The following is a 20264-nucleotide window of genomic DNA, read 5'->3' on the forward strand; positions in this document are numbered from 1 at the left end:
AATGATGGATGGATTGAGGGAATAAGTCAAGATTTCCTAGCTCATGGGTCTTCAAGAATAAGAGAAATTGGATTGACGCTATATTCATTGAAATGTTATTTGCATTAAATATGTAAATTCACATTTGCTCCTTAGTTAACGGAATTTAAGGTGTTTTAAAAAGATTTTCTTCTACCAAGGATGAGCATTCTGTGAATAGATGCTGGAGGGTTTTGGGGTCTGTTTTCTTAGAGAATCTACATCTCCTGTCGATGCCTGTGTTTGCAGGTTGCTAATCTCGTCTTTGTTGGCCATAAATTTAAGCGCATTTGAAGGATCGCTGTGGCATAGGCCGGATCTGGAAATTTAGTAAGATATAAAGGGAGATGGTGCATGGCTTTAGGTTGGAAGGCCCCAGATTTAAACATGGCATAGGAATTGCATATCCCACCTCCAAATCCCAACTCCAAAGCTTCAGCTTCCTTTTGCTGGGCTCCTCTAATAGGTCTAAGGATATGTTGGCGTTATCAAGGATAGTTTGGCAACAGGCTTTCCATATCTGCAGAAGACCATGTGTTGTGGAGAGAAGAGCTGATCTTAATACTGGTAAAAGATCACAGGTGGTTGCAGTGAAACTGACACATTTACGATAGGCTGCTAAACATTGGCAGGCTACAATTGCTGACAGTTCAATAAGGCTGACTTCGTATCGGATTATTGCGATTGGTGAACTCTGTGGAAGGGCTAAAATGTTTCTCCATTATGCTCCTTCAAAAGTATCCCCTTGTGGAGAACTATAGGGGGGTTTAGACTGTGCTCTGTATGTAATTCTAGGAATCGCTTTTAGTTTGCAAAACGTTATTGCCGGTTTGTAGGATAATTTACTGTATTTAAACTGGAGCGCTTTTCCTTGAATGGATAATTTCATTCTACTTTTTAATTCTTCTTTTTACGGACAATCTGAAGGATGTGTATTAAGGTTCAGGCCAAGATATTTGTAGTGTGGTGATTGCATATCTGAAGCTTTGGATAATTTCCAGTTAAATTCAAAACCAAATTTAGGGAGGTGATGGTGAAGAATTAAAATATTAGATTTGGACGCCCTTGTTTTAATCCTACGGATGTCGCTCTGGGTTGTGATAGAAGACCACCCGTAGTGAGTTTACTAATAGAAGTACCTGAATACATTTTTTGAATAAAATAAATGTTGAGGAAATTTTGCATTTAAAAGCTTCAACCATAAAAGTTCTAGAGAAATTGAATCAAAGGCTTGTCTAAAATTAATTTGTGCTAAAAAAACAGGTTGTTCTTGATAGCTTGAGTTTTAATCGCTGATAAAATTGTTAAATTCAGTACGGTTCCTACACCTTTTATGAACCCAGATTGATGTCTATCTAAAAGGTTAACATCAAGCCATTTTGTGAGTTCACGAAGAACGAGTCTCGCAAAGATTTTCCCTGGCGCATCAAGGAGTGCTATAGGTCAATAGTTGAAGGGCTCGTTCCGGACTCCTTTTTTAAAGATAGGAATTATGATAGCTTCTTGCCAGGAAGAAGGGATACAACCTGATTGTATTACTTCAGTGAATATTCATTTCTAGAATTGTTGCCCATTCGGCTGTATGGGCTTTCAAGGTTGCATTCGATAGATTATCAGGACCAGGGGCACTGGATTAGCTCCATTTTTTGATCAACATGATCATATCTTCATTATCAAATGTAATTTTCGTTGCGTGATCAGGCGTTTTCTGTACTAAAGTAGTGGGTTGTAATATAGGCCCATTTTTAAAAGGGTTGTGAAATGCGAGATCTAAGTTTGCTCATCAATGATATTAAGTACTAAAGATTGTATGGTGTTTTTGTCATCGTTTATCGGGTCCCAGATCTCTCAAGCTGATTTCTTCATTATAGCTATTGCCATGCTTTCAGCCTGATCTTGTCTTTTTAATAGGTAAGATTTGTTTGATTGTATTCTTATATTTAGTTCTCATCTTGATTCTTTGATCTCTATGCATGAGCGGGGAGAGAGCTCTTAAGGTTTGTCGCAATTCTTTGAGTGCTTGAATTTCTGAGATGTAATTGTATTTATGCTTAAATGAAGAACGGGTGAAATTGTGATTAGATTAAATAAGGACATTCAGATGTTGAGTGTAATCAATTCTTTCTAATGGATATTTATCTTTGTGGTGAGAAGTCAGTTGATTTATTAGGGAGGTTAGATCGGAACTCTCCAGATAAGGCAATTTCGGCCCTGATTGAGTGTTAGTTGTTTATGGTATTCTTTGGATAGAACGATATGAGGAATCCACTGAACCTCTAAAATGTGATCACTCGCTGCATTTGTAACTATTTTAAAGGTGGCGATTCTTTTATTTGCATTACAGAGATAATGCATAATCCAATGTGGAACAGTAAGTGCCTCTTGACCATGTTGGTGCAGGTGGTGAGTCTAGACTGGATGAGCCATATAGCATGTCTACTCTCTGACTTGCATAAGTGAAATCCACTTAAAGGCTCGCAAGTTACAATGTTTAATCTGATCTGGAAGACAATTGATGTTAAAGTTGCCTGCTATGATTGTAGTCTGAATGAAAGGGTCCAGGACGATCACATCAAGGATTGATTCAACTAAGTGAAGGCGATCGAATTTCATCTGTCGTTGCAGGATTCCAGTAAATGTTTCCGGGTAAAAAGGTGATAATGATTTGCAGTTATAACTATCACTAACTGTATGCCTGGGTGAGGTGATGCAAATATCTCCAGATATAGTTGAGATTGGCTCATGAATGCATTAAGCATGCCAGCGGCGTCTCCCTTTTGGTGCTTTAATCGCTGCAACCCATGGGTTCAGATGTGATCCAAGTTTCTTGGAGCATGACAACATCATGTAGGTTCAGAAAGTCTGCTTTAGATGAAAGAAGGTGCGAGAACCCTTGTGTATTCCACACCGCTAATAAGCATGGGCGAGTCTGGGGTGGCATATCACGCTAATTTGAGGAGGATTTCACAGTTGGTTGGATAGCTTCAGACAGCCAACTCCATCTAGATTTAGGTTTGGACGGTGAGGGATATATCTTTTGTTGAGCAGTTGAAGCAGAGTTCCCCTTGCATCGACAGCATTCTTTCTGTAATGCTTGATTCCCTGGTTTAGTGTCTAAATATATCGGGCGTTGAGGACAAGATAGTTGGGTATCGTCTTGTGATAGGAGTCATGGTTCTAATTTACTTAAGGAGGCCGTGCTGTTTTTTTAATTATTTTTTTACCAACTTTATTTTCTTCTTATGGGCTCAAATTACAGGCATACATATGAGAAACAGTATGAAGCATTCTTCATTGTTCTTCCTTACGGTTCTCCTCTGTCTTATAGAAGGCTCATGAGTTTAACAATGAACTCTCCCCTATCCCTTTTGTCCACAATAAGAACATGAATAACATTAACCCCTTTCGCCCCTCACTCCCCCCAACTGGGATGGTTCCACTTTCTACACCATTGGTCAGTTCAGTTGCGACTCGAGCGTTACCAGGTTGTGTTGGCTATTGCTATGGGTCGTTCTTCCCTTTATTCCTCCAAGGAGCTCTAGTTCAGAATCGTCCTCATCAAGTTTGGTCTGTGGTAGTAGGCTGAAGCCATGCTGTTTTAAAGCATTTCAGGTTTGCCACACTATATTTTTTACAATTCTAGACTGAATGTGTATTTCTATTGTGTTTGGATCTGAAGGATCTAAATATCTAATTGAGTCAATGTCTGCTGATCTAATATGTTCAAGTCCCAAGGTGGCATGGAATGTTGTTAAAAGGGCCGATCTGTTGAGATATGGATCCGATCTTAATCTGTCCATCATGGTTAAGATTAGTGAATCGGTGTCTGAAAAGGTGTACTCATTGCTAATTTCGGCAAGTGGTTTCAGGGAAGTTCTCTTTGAGATCAGCAACTGTTTTGCAGTGGGCTGTAGTGTAATTCTCGTCGATCGCAATTTCTTCTGAGGATAGAACACTAGAGACTTTAGCAGGTATGTCTAATGTAGCAGCTCGTTTTTTTGGGCTAGAGTCTTAAATAAAGTAGGTTGTACATCGATACTGACAAAGGTTTGTCTAGACTTGCTTGTAGGTTGAACAGGGCAATGAAGACTTTGATGAGCAATTTCTGTCTTTGGTAAAGCAGATGTAGTATAGACAGAGATTCATTCATTCGGCATCAGTGATAGCCGCATCAGATGGATCTTCGGCTATTGGTGGCAAACAAGAATCACTCACGTCTATAATCCTGTCAGAATCTTGCACAATACCTCGAGATCCAGCCAGTTGACACAATGGAGGGAGAGCAGCTCTTGGTGATGCAAGGGAATGGATGTCCAGTGGAGTTGTTAGCTTGTCATTATGGCAATCAAGTATAGGCCGATTGCATTTTGGGACCTTTGGATTGTCCAGAAATTGCTTTGTTTTTTTATTGCAATTTGTTTATTAGTGATGGGAAGTTTTTTGTTTTCTTAGGATGGTCTGGCAAAATCCACAGCTGCGTTTGGTAGCTTTTTTCTTTTCTTTGTTGTTTTGGTTGAAAAACATTTGAATAGAGGAATTTCACTATTAGAGCTTTCTTGAATTGTTGGAGACCTGGGCTGAATGTCTGGTTGCTCGAATAAAGACGGGGAAGGCAGTATATCTGGCCGATGGGAGCCAGATTTGGACAAGATGCTGCTCTCCGTCCTGGTCATGGGCATGGAGGTGTCAGGATGAAGTAGTCTAGACAAAAGTGGTACAGCAGCATTGAGTTTGAGGCTAGAATTACCAGTAGTAGACATCATTTTGTACGTGATCCGGTCAACTTTATCTAGCAAAGATTTAACAAGGGTAGACTGGATGGCGGCTTTTTGGTTAAGAAACGTGTATAATTTTTGTCAAAGTAAAAATACTCGAGTTTACAGCTGTAAGCGCAGTCAATTGAGGTGGTTCATGGAAATCCAAAAGAGGGTCTTGGTGCCGGCTTAGAAAAAAACGCCTCTACGGATGATTCTGAGAATGAATGTGATATGTTATCAGCTGCCTCACCATTGGTGTATAAGTTTGGGGAGGTCGAGAGCCTAGTAGATTCACCATGAGAAGTTTGAAGAGGAGAGCAAATCGCAATAGATTGCATTGCAGTAATGGGTATTTGAGTAGATTAGTTTTGTGCTGAAAGGGAGGAAGGGCTGCTAGGCTTGAGTGTAGCGGGCAGAGGGCGGGGGGAGCATGATCAGGAGAAATATTGCTTTTTATGACCTGCGAGTAGAGTGGTGGGATAGAAGATGAATCAACATGAATGATTGCACACGCTTCCTGAGCAAGAATTGGAGGTGGGATGTCATTGGGGGTGAGATGGAGATCTGTGGCTTGGTCTATCGAGGCTGGGGTTGTGCAGGCTTGCATTGTGTCATCAGATAGTGCAAATAGGATTAGGGAGATCAGCGGGCTGAGAACACTGGAAAAAGTTAAATAAACATGGATGGACCACGACCTTCCCTACTGCCAGTGTGACAGCGCACATGGGGTGTTGTCACATGAGTTATGGTCTAGGACTGGGGTGGTCAGAGCAGCCACACAATGAGATGAGAGGACGGGGCATGCCAGTCGTGAGTTGATATGCAGCCATAAGAGCTAACAAGAGTTGGTTCCTAGGAAGTAGCATTTCAAGGGAGAAGTAGAGAGGGAAAATAATATAGTTGAGCGTGGCACCCGGCCCACAACACTGCGGTCTTCACTAGACTGGCTCTCCGAAGTGCGTGCACGCTGGTGCGTGTGCCCGCTTTTATTTGAGGTAAATCACAGGCTATCTGGGCCTGGCTGCGTAGAGAGATAAAATAAGTGAAAATAATGAATTTTAAGCGAAGTAAAAGTTGATAGAAATTCTGTATGGATACTGCATGGGTATGGGAAGTACCCAAAAGGTCTTTGCATATGGTTGAAAGTTTGCTCGCCTGCCTGTCTTTAAGGTAAATCACGTGCTGTCTGGGCGTGGCCAAAAGGTCTTTGCATATGGTTGAAAGTTCCAAAATGATCAGGTGAATATACAGAAAGGGTTGAATCCTGAGTGTAGTGTGGCAAGCAGAACAGCAGTCTGCACTCTGCCGTGAGCAGAGACATTTTAGATCTCGTGTGTATGTTTCAATACGCAGAGATCAAGGGAAAGGAATAGAGGCGCAGAGACAGAGATGGGAAGTTCAGAAAGGGAAAAGCAGAGGGCGGGCTGTCAGTGGAGCATGGGGGATTATATCCCTTGACGACATATCCCACAGAAGGGTATAGTAATCCAAGCTATGTACCCGCTGCGATGGGGACCCCTTCTTTAGGGTCCCCTGCAGCACCAGTAACACCACAGGCTACCGCTCCCCCACCTCCGTATACCCACCAGCCTGAAGTACCGGCATTGGTGGGGTTACAGGTCTAAGGAGTTCGAGGATAGGTTGACAGGATTACTAACAGAACTGAGAAGGATTCAGACATGGCCAGGAACAGCAAGGGTTATAGGTGCATCGAGAGAAGGGTCGGCAGAATGGATATAAGGGGGCGGGGGGTGTGCTGCTTCGGATGGACACTGAAGGTATAAGACGTGTAGGTGTTGAGAAAGAAAGAAGCCCGGGTGGGTGGAACATATTAGAAGAGGAGAATACAGTGTTGGGAGAGAGAATGTGGAGGAAGGGGATGCTGATAAGCTTACTGAGGATCAGCGTGAAGGATAAGGGAGGGGTGAAGAGGTGGCTGAGAATACTTCTGAAGTAGTTCTATCGGCAGGGGGCAGGTTGAGGAACCGGGCCGGCCGCATGGCATTGCTAAAGAGAAGAGGAGTTATGAAGAAGGGTGTGGGAAGTAGGGCAAATATGCAGATGCTCTTCATACATAAGGGGGCTGGGAGGACACAGTATGCGCCCTGGCCCCAAATGAATAAGAATAATTTTATTAAGGCACTCCAGCAGCTCACAGCTGGGGCGAGCAAGTGGATATATGATTTCGAAAAGCACACAGCAGGGGTGCCCCTGGCGATGGATCTTAAGAGCCTGCTGGTTGCTGTAATTGGGGACCAGGCTGAGGACATGTGGGTTAAGGCTTCAAAAGAGTAACCCTGGGGAAGATGCATATGATGGAGCACCATATAATGGAGTGAGGGCAATGGTATGGGACGCACTAGGAAGGACCTTCGCGGCTACCCCTGATTTACAGTCGTTGATGCAGTATACTGTGGGGGATGATGAGAACCCAGCTTGAGTTATTATTAAAATGAAAGAGACGTGGAGAGATGAGGCGGGAGGGCCGTGGGATCAATCAATACCATTTTTCTATTTTATTGTAAAGAGGGGTTTGCCGAAGGAAGTGCAGAAGGCGCTGGATAAGATTGTGGGTATTGAGGCAATGGGGTGGCTGGAAATACAGAGTTTAATAGTGCATCATTGTATAAGGATTAATGAGTGGGAGGGGCCCAGAAGTTGAGTGCCACTATTGCGGTGCTCTGGGCTGGAGGAGGACAGTGGGGCGGGGGGGGGATCAACGGTACCCCAGCCCAGTGTGGCAGCAAAGGGGGGCCGTAATGAGTAAGAGGGGGAACAAGAGAGTTTGGACCCAGGGGAGGTGGGTTCAGGCAGTCTCAATGTTGAAAATGTTTAAGGTGGGGTATTTCACAAGGGAATGCAGGAGCAGTTCTTCAGTGGTGTATAATTATGAGCCGCAGCAACAGGGCGAAGGGCCTCAAGGGTTAGGGTACCTGTAACAGGGTCAAGGGTATCAGAATCCAAGAGAATCCACAGGGGCAATACCAAACCTATAATTGGCAGACCCAAGAACTGGACACACAAGCGCAGCACCTGCCACAACTACACCAGGGTGGTGCTGCTCCGGTGAACAAGGTAGTAGATGGGGGCTGCCGCTCCCTTTGGGGGAGCAGTAGTGTTAGGAGGTAGCCCCTTCTCTTTCCCTGGAATGAACACATACACCGACTAGGACAGCCCACAGAGAGCACTCGCATGCCCGGTCTTGTCAACAACCCTCCACCCTGAAGAGGAACCTTTGGTGAGGCGGAGATAGGAAACAAGCAGTTCATATTCATGGTGGACTCTGGTGCAACTAAATCATGTATCATGGAAGGAAACTTCCCACTATCAGGAAAATATCTTGATGCGCAGGGATTCTCTGCGGCTATTTCAGAGGGTCCATACACTGAGGAGTTAGACGTAAAGGTGGCTGGGAAGGTAGTTCCCAGCACTCTTACTATATTTCGAGAGTTTTCCAGTCAATTTACTGGGTAAGGACCTGCTTACCCAGATGTAACACCTGTGCGTATAACGTTGAAGCCAGGTGCAGTGCTGCCCAGGATAAGACAATATCCACTATCAAGAGAGGCAGAGGAGGGTATACGAAAAACAACACAGGCCCTACTGGACCAGTGGATTATCGTGCCATCTATGTCCCCATGTAACACAGCAATATACCATGTTTAAATATCAACGGAGGGCAATTGGAGAATGATTCAGGACTTGCGCCCCTTAATGATGTGGTGCAGGAAGGATTTCTAGTTCGAATCCTGTGACAATTTTATGCAGCATCCCCAAAGAAGCCACGTATTTTACTGTAGTGGATTTGAAATATGCATTCTTCTCGATTCCACTCCATTTGGAGTTGCGGTACCTCACGGCATTTACACAGGGTCAGATGCGGTTAGAACACACTAGATGACCTCCGCGGTACTGCAAGATCCAGAGCATATTTAACAAAATACTGCATGCCGATCTTGGGAATATTCAGGTGCCTAGAAAGATTAGCCAGTATTTGGACTATCTGCTAGTGTGTAGTGACGGTGAACAGCACTGCCAAATGGACTCCTTTGCACTCCTACAATTGCTGGCCTATAAGGGGTACAAAGTTGAAAAGGCCAAATTGCAATATTGGCAACAGGAAGTAATCTATTTGGGGCAGTTCATATCGGCGAATTGTAAGAGAATATTACGCTACAGGACAGTGTCCGTACGTGCCACCACTAGAACCGCCTCAGTTAAAGAGATGTAGAAGTTTCTGGGCCTATGTAATTACTGTAGGGCCTAGATTCTAATTACACAGCGTACACAAGACGACTTCTACAGCCCTTTAGGCCCCAAGCACAAAAGACAAAGGACCATAAGTTACAGTGGACGGCTGAAATGAGCAGACTGTTTGATGACTTGAAGGAACTGATTAGTTGGGCACCTGTACTGGCCACCCCAGATTATACACAGGAATTTTATTTGTTTTCACATTTGGATGGGCCAGCTCATGACAGTGGTGTTGTCGCAGAAAAACACTATGGGCCATAAGCCGTTGGCCTATTATAGCGGCATTTGGATGCAGTGATGCAAATGCAATTCGAGTGCAAACTATCTTTAGCAGCTGCAGCTTTTGCGATCTGCAATCGTAATGGGGTGTTCAGTAATGTATTTAGAACATTCTTTGTTTGCCATTCTAGAAAGGTAAAAATCTACCCTGACTATACATTGGTCGTCGGGCATATGAGATCATTTCTAAACCTCATATTCATGTGGTTACGTGTAAAACAGTGAATCCTGCCACCTTCCTAACAGACATGCCTACTACAGAAGACCTGACGGCGCACGACTGTGCCACCTATGAGGGGGAGGAGGCTGACACTCCCAAAGCAAGGGAGTTTGCTTTTACGGAAGGTGAGGTACTCCTTGACGGGCCATCCACAATTGATCAGGAGGGTGGGCAGAGTTGGACAGGGGCAGCAGTAGTACGACTTGAGGAAGGGGAGTACAAGACAGTGCTCATGAAATTGTTGCCTGTGCACTATTCAGAAGTGGCAGAACTTGTGGCGCTCATCGAAGCACTAAGAGCATCTCAAGGGTGCCATTAAACTATATATTCTCTCAGTGTACGTTACAGCAATGGTACACACCGGTCTATCCCGCTGGAAGAGGGGGTTTCGGAAGGCGGACGGATCAGCAGTGCAGCATGCAGCACTGTTAGAAAAATGCTGATGGAAGCATTATCACAGCCATCTAACGTGGCGGTCGTTAAGCGCGCTGCCCACACGAACAGGAGAGACCAAATATCAATGGGGAACACAGCCCCTGATGCGGCTGTCAAAATAACGGCATATCTGCGAAATGAAATACCCCTGAGTAAGTTGTGACTGTCCTTGCCCACAAGAGAACATCCAGCACCTTACACAGCATTACATTATCTCCCAGATTATCGAGCTACAAGGAAGGGCACCTGAAATGGAGAAAGAGTTATGGTTGCAAGCAATCCCAGACAGATGTGTTATGGAGGCAAGATACCTCCTAGGAAAGCAGTAATGCCCCATGAGCTGCTAGGAGTAGCCTTCAAACAGTTACATTATCCATCCCACAGTTCGGATCATCACATAGCTGCAGACATACAGGGGGACTGGTTTATACCGAACATCCAGGAAAGCTTTACAGAAATGGTCATACATTGCACGTTACGGGGCACCTTGCCCTGCCCTGCTGTGCCGTTCCGTTAATTACACGTAGATTGCGCTGATATGGGTGAGCGTTGTAATGGATCTAGGTACCTCATTGTGGTGGTCTGCCCTTTCTCTAGGTGGGTGGAAGCAAGGCTGTGTGCACGGCCCTATGCAAGGTTTTTAGTGCAGGAATTATTTGTGTGTGAGATTTTAAGGTCTGACAACGGCACACATTTATTTTATGCGTTATTCCAACACGTTACAGCACTACTTGGCATCAAGCATCAGATGTGCATCACCCACAGGCCAATGGCATTTTGGAGAACATAAATGGGCTCCTTAAAAGTAAGTTATCCAAACTGTTGAAGAAAAACTGGGTGCACTGTTTGCCCCTGGCCCGCTTCATTTTATGCACACAGCCAAGCAAAGACCACCATTTGTCACCTCACAGAGTAATCACTGGCTGGCATATGCATAACTCCCATATCTCCTGTAAGAAGGGCTTCTGACGCACATAGGTTGCTGCAGTGCTAGGAGAGTAGTTCAAAGAATATTTGACTACACTAACTTGGACCATTAAACCTTCCAGGATTGTGATGACAGATGCAGAACCTACTACGATGACCGATCCTGAGCATATGACCATATGACCACTCCTGCCTGGGGACTCAGTTTGTGTCTGCAATTTTGTACGCAGATGGTATAACCCTCGGTTCCAAGGGCCTTACGAGGTGGTGTTTTGTACTTCCCCCTGCAGTGAAAGCGAAGGAATTGCACTACTGTGCCCACCTCTGACGTTCGTAGTTATCTAGAAATGAGGGGTAACGGTACTTGTACCCCGATTATCTCACCAGCCTGTCCAGGGGCAATATGGGTGTGGTGTCATGCTGAAATGCAGGCCCAAGCTTGGCTGCTAGCTCTGTATTTTTCTATTTTCTAGGAGTGCTTTCGTTCTTTCTCTTTTCTCGTTCCTTCTCTTTTCCTCGTTCTTCTTTGCCTTAAATTCATCTCGCCTCACTTTAAAGCACCTAGGGGAGGGCTATCCCCTTTCCAACATTCCCCACTTTCATTACTTCTACAGTATCGAATTCAGGATGCTTCTGCGCTCCCCCGTTTCCGCATCCACATATGGCTTAGTCCACTTTATTGACCCCCCCCACCCCCCAGGTCGCGCCAGGTCCATGCAAACCTCTATCATTTTATGGGTCAAGGGATGGGAAAATGATAGTGTGGTATAGAGGATCAACTTCATCTCCATACGCGATGGGGAACATTTCATATTTCGGGCCACCCTGTGGGACATCAGTTTGTACTTCAATATTTTTTGTTTCATGAGGTGCTTTGGGAACCCAAATTGATACCATCATACTTGCGCTATCAGGTGCCACAGTGGCACATCATCGAAGGACCAGCTCACTAGTGCCGAAAATGACCAGGATGAACAAAATGATGGGCATTAACATCTTCACAATGGCTCCTAGCCACCACAGGGCACAGTTAAATGTCATAGTCGGCCAATCACTGTCCTGTATTCCTCCCTCCTCCTTAATGCGAACACCCAGGCCATGGACAGCGGCAATGAGGGATGATGCGTTCTTCGCGTCCTCTGGAGGAGGACTTCGGCCTTTCTTCCCTAGCGGGTTGTATTCTCTGGTGTGAGCGTTTAGGGGCATGCCTTCAGAAGTCAAAGAAAGGAGCTTAAAACAAGGTAGGCCAGACTGGCTTCAATCCACGGTTTTGAACTGTGTGCTGTGTTGGAAGCCACGCCAGGGTGTCACCCTGCCTACATGGATCGCCATTTGAACACTGACTTTTCCTTTTGCATCAATGTTCTCCTTTTTACACAAGAGATAGGGCAGGCATTAGGTTTTGTTAGCATAGACCATTTTGATTTGACAGACTCCACTAGAATTGCTTTATTTATCGTTTGGTGGTCGAGACTACTGCCATCTTAGTTATAGGGCAGAATAGGAGTTTCTGCAACCCCAACATGTCCAATTGGTTGGTGTGGCCTGCTCCAGGTATCGACACTGACACAATGGATACAATTTGTAAAACCTTTGTCAGTGTCGATACGGCGAGCGGGCAGGAGCCCCCACCTCTACTCCTTCGGAGCGGGCAGGAGCCCCCACCTCTACTCCTTTGGAGCGGGCAGGAGCCCCCACCTCTACTCCTTCGGAGCGGGCAGGAGCCCCCACCTCTACTCCCTCGGAGCGAGCAGGAGCCCCCACCTCTACTCCTTCGGAGCGGGTAGGAGACCATACCCCTCCTGGGCCCTTCCTGCCACCACTGCAGGGCCTCACTTGCAGGCCTACCACCCTTTTTGTCCCACAACCCGCACGCGCCGACATTACAAAAAACAAAATGTCGGGCGCGATGCGGGATGAAAGCGAGGCTCGGCCTCGACTTCGTTGCTAGGCAACGCGTCCCTGCTCCACATTACCAGGAACTTCCGCCGGCAGGCGGAATAGCCGGCGGCCACCCCAAGGCCACTATAAGGCCAAGCTGCCCTGTTTGCCCCTGTTTGCCGCTGGCAGGCGCGAGGCGTTCGCCCCTATCGAACCTTGCTACTGGAACTTGCTTCCATCATAGACATCCACCTGCTGCACTGTTGCCACCCTTCTCCATAAAAAGTACCTTCGGTCCAGGTCTCATAAAGTGCCCAGTGCCAGGTCTCATGCTCCTACTGGAACCCACCTACAATATCCTGTTTACGCTGGCACCTATTCAGGGTAAGAAGCTCACTACCAGCATTCAACCCCATCCGTTATTGCTACCGTGTTGCACTGTTAGTGTATGGCTGTGTGGCCTGAGTATACTCGCCACTATTAAATTGTGTTGTGCCCTATGGTCGCTTTCAGACCACTCTCAAATTGTGTTGTGCCCTATGGTCGCTCTCAGACCACTCTCAAATTGTGTTGTACCTTATGGTCGCCTTCAGACCACTTTATACTGTGTTGTGCCTTATGGTCGCTTTCAGACCACTCTCAAATTGTGTTGTGCCTTATGGTCGCTTTCAGACCACTCTTAAATTGTGTTGTGCCCTATGGTCGCTCTCAGACCACTCTCAAATTGTGTTGTACCTTATGGTCGCCGTCAGACCACTTTATACTGTGTTGTGCCTTATGGTCGCTTTCAGACCACTCTCAAATTGTGTTGTGCCTTATGGTCGTTTTCAGACCACTCTTAAATTGTGTTGTGTCCCATGGTCACTTTCAGCCCACTTTAAACTGTGTTGTGCCTTATGGTCACTTTCAGCCCACTTTAAATTGTGCTGTGCCTTATGCCTTTGTCAATTTCTAAGTGCCTTGCCCCATTATATTGGCATTACTAGCCATGATTAGGACTTCCCAAGTCTGAACCTTTGCTGTAGCATATCCGTGCCTTATGCCTTGTCAATTTCTAAGTGCCATGCCCCACTATATTGGCATTACTAGCCATGATTAGGACTTCCCAAGTCTGAACCCTTGCTGTAGCATATCCGCCTTTCAGATACTAACAGGATCTTCCAACCTAGACTGATAGTACATTTGCACCCTAATTCCCACCAGACTCACCAAATACAAGCATTATCTTGCCACTCCCACAATATGTACACTACTACCTGCTTCTCACACTCACATGGGACCATAGCCTGGACTCTCCTAACCATCACCATAATAATGGCCCTCACCAACTCTACACCCTGCAACTTGCAAGAGAGAAACCTGCGACTTAGAGCTAGGCTCCCACGACTTTATGACATCAAAAATAAGAGAACCAACCCACCAGTACCCACGCGCACCTCCACTACCATTAATCCTAACCTCCTAGACCTTGCGTCGACAAATCGCCCTCAACCACTTGATTACCCATACTACAAACAGAGGAGACCCAACCACCCAGATATACTGTCTTTGGACAAATTTGGACAATTTAGATATCCTTGCTGTCACTGAAACCTGGCTCCATGATGCTGCTGGCCCTGCCCTCTCGACTGCCATACCAGATAACTTCAATATCCTAAGAGTCGACCGACCCAACACTAGAGGAGGTGGCCTGGCCATCATAACCAAAACACATCTAGCTGCCAGACTCACCCCACACCCAGCTTTTACATCGTGCGAACTTCTCTCAGCTAAAATACCTATCTCAAACAACAGCACACTAACAATACTTCTTGTGTACAGACCACCAGGCCCACTAGGCAACTTTGAGGAAGACCTATCTAGCCTCTTCACTGACAGCATTAAAGACTCCACTCAGCTCCTTCTACTAGGCGACTTTAACCTAGGCTTTAATGACGCTGAAGACAAACAAGCACAAGCAATCCAATCTATTCTAGCCAATCACGACATTACCCAAAATGTCCTAGCTCCTACACATACAAAAGGCCGCACGCTAGACTGGATAGCCAACCACAACTGCAACATCACCATCTCCAGTATCCTACCTCAAATATGGACCGACCATCATCTTATATGCTTCACAGCCAACATCGAACCTCCCAAACCCAATAAGAATAAAATAGCACCCCCCATGCCAACAAGAAGTAAAAAAGAAATCACAGCTGAAAAACTACTTCCACTTCTCCTACCAACTCTTAGCTAGTCCTAATGATTCCAACCCTAGTGAGTTAGTTGAATCATTTAACAACGCCATGACCAAAGCTCTAGACTTGATTGCCCCTACCAAACTTCATAAAAGTAAACGTGAAACTCACCTTAACTCTTGGTTCACCCCTCATCTCAAACAAATGCGTATCCAAAAACGCAAACTCCAAGCTATTTGGAGGCATACTCCCTCTGCCGACAATAAAACCACACTTGCTAACTTTGCCAAAAAATACAAAAAGGAAATTATTCAAACGAAAAAAGACTCATTCAATCATAGAATCAGTAAAGCCAATTCTAACTCCAAAGAGCTCTTCACTATTCTTCGTGAATTGGAAAACCCTATTGTCCCCAAAGACAATGTCCCCAAGGACAAATCCTGGTGCACTAGCATCCAAAATGCTCTAGCAAATAAAATCATAACCCTTCAATCTAAAATTGCTGAGAAAAAAGCCTTCTTGAGCCCTCACGGTACTCACACCACCCCATTGAAGGAGTTCCCCAGCACACCCTCCCAAAACAACGGTAAACCCTTCAGGTTTACCAATATCTCTATATTGGAAACTGAAAAGGTCATTCTGTCCCTTAAACCGTCAAATTGCCAAGGCGACAGTTGCCCTGCGCAAATCATTAAGGATGCAGCTAGAGATCTAGCACCCTTCATCTCGAAACTTATCAATGCCTCCTTCAACACGAGCACTGTACCTACCAACCTTAAAGGATCCTGGGTTCTCCCCCTCCTCAAAAAACAGACACTTGACCCAGCTATCCCCACTAACTACAGGCCTATTACTACCGTCCCATTTCTCCTTAAAATCATTGACAGAGTAGCCTACCTCCAAATCCAAAACCATTTGGAGACGCACCAACTGTTAGGTACACGGCAATCTGGCTTCAGACCACTGCACGGTACCGAAACAGCCCTCATTGACCTCAAAACACAAATCGACGAGCTGAAGGATAAAGGTAATACAGCTATGCTCCTCCTCCTTGACCTGTCAGCGGCCTTTGACCTAGTGGATCACGCAGTATTATGCAACCATCTAGCGTCTGCCGCTCACTTCTCAAGTGAAGCTATAGCATGGGTACAATCCTTCCTAGCCAACCGTTCGATGAGTGTTCTCCCCTGTAGCAGCAGCGAACCCAATCCAGATCACTTGTGGTGTCCCACAAGGCTCATGTGTCTCCCCGACTATGTATAATATCTTTACTAAGCCTCTCTTCGACAAACTTGACAAATTAGGGGTAACCTACACGAATTATGCGGACGATACGCAGATTCTCTTACCTCTATCAGGCAACTTTGTCGAAGATACAGCTCTAGTAAACAAAATCTACCTCCTCATTCAGGCATGGATGGCCTCCCACGGCCTCTGCCTAAATGACGACAAAACTGAGATATTAATACTGGGTTCCGACTCCAACCTAAAAAAACTGAGCCCCAACTATCGTAATTTCAACATAGATGGCAACACAATCAAAGTGGCCACCGAGGTAAAAACCCTGGGCTTTTACCTCGATTCCACTCTATCCCTCAAAAAACAAGTTAACACCCTGGCATCCTCTACAGCGTACACCTGCAAATTAATCAGGACCTGTAGACCTTACCTCTCTAAAACCAACTGCATCATGCTTGCCAATGCATTAGTCATGTCCAAACTGGACTATTGCAATGCCCTCTATGCAGGTGCCAACAAATCCATCATAAATAAAATGCAAATCCTTCAAAACAACGCTCTTAGAGCAGCCCTTGACATACCCCGCAAAGCACATATCTCTACCGTTAGGAAAGACCACCACTGGCTCAAAATTAGCGACAGAGTCCTGCTCAAGACACTATCGCTTACCCATAAAGGGCTCAACAACACTGCTCCCCCCTACATCTCAGCCAGACTGACTAGAAAATCATCCAGTCACCATACTAGGGCTACTAACCACTACCTGCTCGAAACCCCTAGATTCAGACGCTCCAAAGCGGGTGGAGCAAGCTTCCCAGGCCTGGAACGCACTGCCCATTGCACTGAGAGCCAACTTACCCTACTCCAATTTTAGATGCAAGGTAAAACACTGGCTCTGGACAAACGACAACTAACTCTCGTGGCACCCAATGACCACGATACCGTTGTCTAAAATGATTCTGTTCTCTTACCTATACCTTTACACTCCCTCAAAACTATAATATGCTAGTTTCTTTTTTCTTTTCTTCCACACGGCGTGTATTGATATGATCTTACTGCACTGTTATGTTGTTTCTCGCCTATACTCTGTATGTAACCTAAGCTTAAGTAACCTTGTACCTGCTGCGCCCGGCTACCCCTGGGTTTTGTGCGCATTATCAAATAAACAATACAATACAATACAATTCTTGTGATACCATGCCTTCCCTACAATACATTCACTACTCATCTGGTTACTCATCTTCTTTGTATACTTGGTTTCTTCTTGTATGTATATTTACTCTTGTTTCTTCAGTTATATCTTCAGTCTATCAGTATTCATTTATCGTTTCAGTACGTAATTGTATCTGCTCCTTATGAGATCACTTTGCACCCATTAGATTTTCTTTACAACTCTTTGATATTCAGTGGTCCCTGCAAATCTCCTGCTACCACCTCAGTGCAAGGGTACATTCGATACGGTGGTTTGAGTGCATAATGTGTCTCAAACACTTGATGCAGTATTGGGATGATACCTGGTGCCATGCACAGGGTCTTCTTCTTGTTCATCCATTATGACGGAGGTGAGGAGGCAGTCTGATTCATTTTTCTGTAGGTTTTATTGTGGGGTCATTATTATGGAGGATAGAGGGTATACAGTCTTATTACCCCTATTTTTCTAGTGTTAATAGTAAACTCTTTTCACCAATATTACTGATGTAAACTCAATCAAGCAATTATTTAAAAAACAAACTCTCTCAAAGTAACATTTCCTGAAATACCGAAACCATGCATGATGTGCCTTTATTTTTTTGGTCGTTCCAGGAACTTCGAAAGAAGGAGCTGGTGCTGTAGATGAAGAAGACTTTATCAAGGCTTTTGAAGATGTCCCAACAATCCAAGTGAGCTTTTAAGTCCATTCTCAGAAATGCTTTTATATTATCCAGAATAGTAATTTTGGATGCCTTGATGGAAAGTATTCGGCTTTGCTTTATGACAAATTTGAAATAGTAATACTTGCATTGTGCTTTTGAGCTTTCAAACCAAACTTGGCAGTAAACTTTGCAGATAAGAATTCTTGTTGAAGTTACTGTTTACTTCAATAATCAGTTTTTGCATAGCTTGATAAAAAATTGGCCTTTAGGATGCAGTCTCCAGAAACGGAGATGAGGGACAGGGGGTAGAAGATCTCTCTTAATGGGAGATGTTTTTATGGTACCCGTCAAAAAATAAAGCCAACATTGTCTGTCTGCCTTTGGCCATTAACGCAGGTTACACAGTGTAAATAAATCCCATCTAACCATAGGAAGGGGTTGTGATTAAGTCCCCTGTCCGACAATGTTATGGATGGTAGGTGCACTCTGAGGGCCTGAGCCGGCATGAGAAGGATGCCCCCCCCCCGCAGCCCACCCTTCCCACATGCAGGGGGCAAGGTCTTGTCACATTGCCATCAGAGACACTCTTGCCCATTTAGGGGTGGTCGAGGAATGGCAGTCCCGCAGAACCGTCTGCACTTTCACACTCTGCTCCCTTTGCTTTGGTACAGGAATCTCATAGATCTACAGAATAAGGGAGGCCTGAATTCTGACAGAAGGGCAGTCATCACACAGGCCTCCACTCACAGGTCAGAACAGATGGGCTAACATAGTCTACCCCAGGGGAAGGATCATGTGTGACAACCATAGAGCGGTCAGCCTACGCGTAGGATCTAGCGAGCCCCAAGTACCACATCACAACTGACAACTATTCTCTAGAGCAGGCCACACCAACCAATTCCTGCAGCATCTGACAGAAGTAGCACAGCTATGTCCTCTTACAACAGAATGAGGTTGGTAGGCATGGCCTGTGGTGGCAGATTGTGATCTTTTCTTCGTTCATTTATGCCACCTGCCTTTCCGGTCATCTTTTTCGTTGGTGGTCAGCCCCTCTGTATCCACTCCTGAGAATCTAGTGGCAACCTGACCAGCGACTTAAAAAGGGGGGGCTTCCTTAGCACCTGAGCTATCCTTCCTCTATATCAGCTGCGACCCCCAACACAAGACCAGGGATATGTGCCAGAGTCCAATCCATGCAGACTATATTTGATGAAAAGGACCCCCTCCCCTTTGGGATGGGGCATTTGGCTGACGCAGGGCTTGATCATGTACCTGACTTTCAGACCAGGCAGAGCTCCTGGAGCTGGCTGCAGTCGTGCATGACGTGAAAGGGCTGGATATGTCTCCTGCCATCTAGATGCAGCAGACTTTGCCATACCTGCACACAAATTCTCAGTACTGGAAGGTGGTTGCGTGGGCCAGGATATTACAGCAGTACGAGCACACATATTGTGGAAAAGGGGCCACAGTCTGAGAATGCACTGCCCTACAACTCGCCAATGGTAGATTCAATCACAATTCTGTGCTACCCACCGGTGGTCGACTCTTGTGCTAAATAAAAATATAGCTGGCTAGAGTTTATATACCTTTGCTTTCTGCACAGCCAACCCCCCAAAGGGCTGGTGGTCCAAACTGTAACAGTCAATTCTAGACAGTTGACGTTGAATCTCTATGGTTAGGGAGCCGATGAAAACAGAGGCCCTCGCAAAGAAGGTTTTTGCGTCCAGGAGCATTGTGCTGAAGGCTAGTGATGCCTCTTGTGCTTTTGCTAAGTATTCCCACATTCTCTGCAAGGTGATTTCAGAAGCAGGCGCTCACCTACCAGAAAGGTAAGTGAGAGACGGCTCCCTGGATATCGCTAATGACAGTAAGGAGACTGCAATCTGCCAAGCAAATTAGAGAAAGAGTCCTCCTGTTCAACAACAAGGGTACTGCCTGCCTTTTCTCTGGAGCCCCCGGATAGACCACCTCCCCTGCCTCTGTACAGCTGGAACCCGATCTTCAGTAGGAGACGAAATCCCAGCTCATGGACTGAGACGTAGAGAAGGTGCTTGCCAAGGTGAGTGGTGCGGGCTGGTACTCTGGCTGCTTTCTGGTGCCCAAAAAGAGGGGCCGGAGGGTGCAGGGCACCACCCCATCCTGGACCTCTGGGCCCTCAAGTTCATGAGGAAGGATAAGTTTAGGATGGTGGTGCCGCGAGAGCTTCTCCAGGCTCTAC

At 45.6% G+C, this 20264-nt stretch overlaps 1 protein-coding gene across 35 annotated transcripts in view; it reads left to right on the top strand.

Moving 5' to 3' along the window:
* Window positions 1-20264, top strand: part of CLASP1 (cytoplasmic linker associated protein 1) — a 2584612-nt gene that overhangs the window by 590683 nt on the left and 1973665 nt on the right. For all 35 annotated transcript variants that reach the window (XM_069616701.1, XM_069616702.1, XM_069616704.1 and 32 more), the window contains one exon: window positions 17997-18073. In XM_069616701.1, the coding sequence (XP_069472802.1) occupies window positions 17997-18073 (77 nt within the window). The remainder of the gene's footprint in view (window positions 1-17996; window positions 18074-20264) is intronic.

This window comes from Ambystoma mexicanum, chromosome 9 (genome assembly GCF_040938575.1).
Source record: "Ambystoma mexicanum isolate Mex_15411 chromosome 9, UKY_AmexF1_1, whole genome shotgun sequence".
Lineage (NCBI taxonomy): Eukaryota > Metazoa > Chordata > Amphibia > Caudata > Ambystomatidae > Ambystoma > Ambystoma mexicanum.